The sequence below is a fragment of the Solanum tuberosum genome, unplaced genomic scaffold, assembly GCF_000226075.1.
Source record: "Solanum tuberosum cultivar DM 1-3 516 R44 unplaced genomic scaffold, SolTub_3.0 scf00217, whole genome shotgun sequence".
Taxonomy (NCBI): domain Eukaryota; kingdom Viridiplantae; phylum Streptophyta; class Magnoliopsida; order Solanales; family Solanaceae; genus Solanum; species Solanum tuberosum.
Window position 1 is genome coordinate 1,040,975 of NW_006239142.1, and position 5,305 is coordinate 1,046,279.

General features: G+C 37.0%; 1 protein-coding gene across 3 annotated transcripts in view; it reads right to left on the reverse strand.

Moving 5' to 3' along the window:
* LOC102598651 (zinc finger CCCH domain-containing protein 19) overlaps positions 1–4,051 on the reverse strand; it is a 16,955-nt gene extending 12,904 nt beyond the window's left edge. The window contains exons 1-3 of one of the 3 annotated variants that reach the window (XM_006356322.2): positions 2,760–4,051; positions 2,293–2,657; positions 2,105–2,184 (exon numbers count right to left, since the gene is read on the reverse strand). In XM_006356322.2, the coding sequence (XP_006356384.1) occupies positions 2,105–2,184; positions 2,293–2,657; positions 2,760–3,818 (1,504 nt within the window). In that variant the 5' untranslated portion in view covers positions 3,819–4,051. Of the gene's footprint in view, positions 1–2,104; positions 2,185–2,292 lie in introns of all 3 variants that reach the window. The other 2 variants (XM_006356321.2, XM_006356320.2) reach the window with 2 other exon arrangements.
* Between the last annotated feature and the right edge of the window lie 1,254 nt (positions 4,052–5,305).

The following is a 5,305-nucleotide window of genomic DNA, read 5'->3' on the forward strand; positions in this document are numbered from 1 at the left end:
AAAGAGAGGAACAATAGGAGCTTTGAGAATGTACAGAATAGCCTTCAGAAGATTAAAATGAATTGCTTAGCTCTTTTCTATTTTTGGTGTAAAGAAGATATTTTAGCTAGAACAGAAGACATCTTTGATGTACTAGATTGTTTATAGGCATCAATCTAATTAAGTCAAAGATTCTGTAAGATGTAATACTTTTTTTGAAGGGGAACTACACTTTTGGTTGTAGTTTACCTGTGGATATCTATAGACTAATGTTACCAGCCTCAAAAAAAATCTAAAGAAAATCGACACCTTTGAGTAAACCTATCATTGAAGTTTTGCACATTTCATGGATCTTTCACGTGGCTAGGACTAAGTGTATGTTCTTTTCCTTTCTCGATAAGCAAGCACGTAGAACATCATTAAAATAGTGTTGGGAGATGTATAGTGTATTTGGATAAATAAAAAAATTGTGGTCCTTTCACCTCCATTTAGATGTGATGTGGATCTTCCATGTTTTGATAAACCACGAGTAAGTCTTTGGTTCACGAAGCACAGCCAAGAAGCTCCATTAACATTATTGGCATGTATTTTTCTTTTTTTTTTTTGAGGATGAATTGTTGTCATGTAATTACATGATGCCAAAGTAGGAAAAATATGGGCGAGGAAAGATAAAGCATATAGTATGGCTCAATTTAGATGGGGTGAGGAAAGATAAAGCTCGTAGTACTGGCTCAATTTAGATGAAGCCTAGTCACTTCAGCCACATTCAACTTGAAGGTGACAAATGCATGCTTTCCTGTGAGAAACCAGAACAAAAGAACTAGTGCTCAATTGTTTTTTTCCAATTAAATCTTGGCACAAGACCTTTTTATTAACTAAGAAAATATAGACAAACACAAGAAGCCCAACCACCAACAGGTCAGGCCCAAAGTCAAAGCAAAGAGAAAACAAAACGATACAAATTTCAGACGAAACAAAACAAAACAAAAGAGAAAACAGAAATAGGAAAGTAAAAGGTTGAACTCTCATGAAGAGGTCAACCCTACAACTAGTGCTTAATTGTACTCATCCTCAATCTCCGAAGAATAAAGCAGTCGAGACAATATTTAATGAAGAAATGAAAATAAGAGAAAGGAAGGAAAAGAAAAAAAAAATAAGTCAACAAAAGAAACAATAAAAAATATTTTAGGGTACTAATGAATATAGAACGGATATAATGTTAAAATAGCCTTGACAACCTCGTAGTACAGTTTAAACCCCCAAAAGCAACTAAAGTCAAGTGATCAGTGAATTTTATGTACCAAAACTGTATAGTATATTTTTATCAGAAGCAAACTGTATGCTATTACTGACTGAAGAATTTTGAACTCCCAAAACTGTATAGTATCAGAACAACGTAAATAATTTGAATAAGCATGCATGCATTGCAAGCACTACCAAAATGCATCAATGACATCACATTTATCATCAAACTAGGGAATGGCAGGAGATTTTCTCCTTGAACTATATCCAATTTCTGATGGGTTAGAAAAGATTTTGGTTTTTACTCCTTCCTATAACAGAATCTGGAGAAGTTGTCAAGACTAGCATGTAGATTGCACAGCTTTCCTCTTTCCACATCGAATGGAAAAATGACCATCACCCCTCCTCTTTTGCTTTACCTTGTCTTGCCCAACCCCTTTTCACCCTAATCAACCATAGCATCAGACTGTTTTTTCTCAAAAGCTGGGTCCCACTAAAGACTCTGAGAAGCAGTTCCAAGCTAATGTTCAGAAGATTAGAAAAGATAGGAAACCAGCTTGAGAACCACTCCATCATGCAACTTCAGATTATTTGGAATAAAAGGAATAGGATGCAATTTCAAGGTAGCTAAACCATCTTGGTATGTTATTAATGAATGAAGTTTGATTTATCGACAAAAATATTGTCCCACAAATTTGTTTGTTAGTTCAAAATAGAGTACTTTTAGCTTATTTTAGAGAAGCCTTAGAAATCTCAGTGTGGAAGACATATCAATGTGTATATCTATCTTAAAAAATATAAAACAAGAGAACTTGGTTCTACATTAATCATGTTACTCAGTAAAGTCAGAAGAGTCAACAAAGAGGTAGATTAATGCACTCACCACAATTCCAACGACCCTTGGCACGAAAAAATTCCTCATCCCTATCAATACACGAAGGATGATATGCTTTGGTACAACCCCTATACCACAAAAAGCACCAAAAAGGTACCACCACGTGAGCAAATTCCACAAAACACAAACAGAGCAAAATATAACATGAATATGGTTCTAAAATAAACAAACTTTACCTACGGTCACATAGCACCAAATCCCCTCCATCAAAGCAAATGAAGCAAACATCCTCTCCTATAGTCTTCCTACTTGAAGCTCTTCCTCCAGACTTGGACTTCCCAGTACTCTTAGTATTCTTCCTCTTCCTCTTTCCTCCAGAGGATTTTCCCGATTCAGTCATTTCACTTTCAGACTCTATTTCAGTAGGAGTTGCATTAGCTGCCTCGTCTTCAGCACCCGTCCCCTCATCCTCCTCGTCTAGAGGAACGGATTCCTCTTCCTCATGTTTCGTCCCTTCGTCCTCCTTGTCTAGAGGAACAGATTCCTCTTCTTCACGTTTTGTCCCTTCGTCCTCCTCGTCTAGAGGAACGGATTCCTCTTCCTCATGTTTCGTCCCTTCGTCCTCCTTGTCTAGAGGAACAGATTCCTCTTCTTCACGTTTTGTCCCTTCGTCCTCCTCGTCTAGAGGAACGGATTCCTCTTCTTCATGTTTCATTGTATCCATTTCGACATCTTTCTCAGACTCTATTCTAGCTTCAACAGCTGAAATATCTACCTGTGTCGCCATTTCATCATCTTCCTCATTTTGAGTCACTACCACTTTTTCCCCATTAGCAGCCTCGTCCTCAGCACCTGCCCCTTTGTCCTCCTCATCTAGAGGAGGATATTCCACTTCTTCATGCTTAATTGTATCCATTTTGACATCTTTCTCCGATTCTACTCTAGCTTCAACAGCTGCAATATCTACATGTGACACCATATCATCATTTTCTTCTGCATTAGCAGTTTTATTGTCAGTTTCCATTGCTTCAGCTTCCTTTTCTAGACTGATCCTTCCTGAATCATCTAACACAACAGGAGTAATTCCCACTTCCTTGCACTTAACTTCCTCCATTTCCCCATTTTTCCCTAAACCTACACTACCTTCAACAGTTGAATCATTTACCTCTGTCACTGTTTCACCATTCACCGTCCCCTCGATATTATCATTTCCAGCCAAAATTTCATCATTCTCAGTTCCCTTTGTAGTCATGACCACTTTCTCATCACCAGTACCCTCTGGCATACAACTTTCTGCTTCGTTTGTCACTTTCAATGCCTCTGCCATCTCATCTTTCTCTAAAACCACCCCTGTCACCTCATCTTTCTCCAAAGCCATTACATTTTCCTCCGTCACCTCATCTCTCACCAAGGCCGCCTCAGTCACCTCATCTTTCTCCAAAGCCGTTACATTTTCCTCTGTCACCGCTTCATTTTCAGTCACCCTAACCGCCTCAACTTCCTCAGTATCACCATTACCCTGGTGAGAGCTCTCTGATTCTCCCATCGATGCACCCACGTCAGCATCACCAACGTCAGCCTGCTGTGAACTGTCTAGGGCAACCTCTGATTCTTCGACTGGTGGGCCCACCTCCGGTGCCGGCAAAGCCGTATCGCTCTCAACTACCAGTGATGGTGACGTGGCACCCAATCCGGTAACGTTATCGAGTTTTTGCTGGTCAGCGGTGATAGGTTTATTCATAGATTCTTCGTCTTCCGCCATGAAAGCGGATTAAACAGCAAAACCCTAACCCTAATTCTATATTTTTCTTATTTAATTAAATAGAGAAGAAAACAAGTATAGCTGCTGCTGCGAGAGCTACATATATATATATATAAAATATATGAATGTATAAATCGATTGAAGATTATGAATTTGGGATTTGTGTTTGTATCGCCTTATATGAACAACGGTTTTCCTTTTGAGAGAGATGGAGAGGAGGTGTGGAGTTTGGGCTGAAGAAACAAGAAATTGTGCAGGCCCATAGTCAAGCCCAACTGGGTCAATTTATAGAAAGGGAAAAAAAAACATAAATATACTATGTAAGATTCACTATTACAAAATTTAACATAAGTTTTCACTTTTCATAACATAACATTAAAATGTTACTAAAACTTAACAAAGGGGTCCCAAACAATAATAAAATTCAAGTATTAAAGTAAGTTTTACTGACAAATTTGAAGGTGATTTTTTTGTATATAAATTAATCGATTTCATTTAGAGACATTAAAATGAATTTGGCCCTTAGGGCTGGTCCGCTAATCGATAGAATTGGATTAAGATTTTTTAAAATTCATTTGAAGATGATGTTTGTAAGTCCAACCCTTGTTTAGCCTCTGACCCTTGAGGCTTGAGCGAGATTACGTTAAGGTCATCTTGTAGGCCAAAAGCTATTTAATTTAGATTTAAAAATTAAAAAAAATTGTGAATTTTTTTTTAGAAATAGTGAGTACCATATCATTCATAGCATGTTATACACGAATTTACTCATTTACCGTTGAATCCTAATCATCAAGAGTGCAAATTGCATTCATAATTGTAATTGGGAAAATTGTGCATTATAGCAAATTATTAATTTAAAATAAATGCTATAGATATAACTTCATTTAATTTCAATTCTCACCAAACTTCTAGCCATTTGCCTCTCTCTGGAATCTCGCTCGCCACTCTCCTCTTTTTCAGTCATCTCTCCCTCGCCTCTCACTTTATACAAATACAATGTATCAATGTATATTCACAGCAAACTTCTAGCCATTCGCCTCTCTCTCTCGCTTTATACAAATACAATGTATAATTTGTGTTTGTATAAAGCGGGAGACATTTGATATACAAATACAAATGTTTTAACTTGATTTAATTATATACGAATTCAAATTTTATACAAATATACAAACACAGTCATTGATACATATACATAGTAATTATATATATAGAATTATCTAATCGATATACAATTCACCTCTCTCCACTATCTGCCCTCTCTCGCTCGCCTCTCTCCTCTCTCTCTCTCTCTCTCAATCTCACTCACCACTCTAGCCTAACACAGAGAATATATAGATACAAACACAATTTTCATAAACACAGACGAATTAGCGTTCGATTTATACAAATCAGATGCTTCATAGCAAACATAAATTGGCTATGGAGCGCAACTAACAAAAATGTAGTTATAGAGCGCTAATATGATTTTTATCTTTGCTATTCCTAAA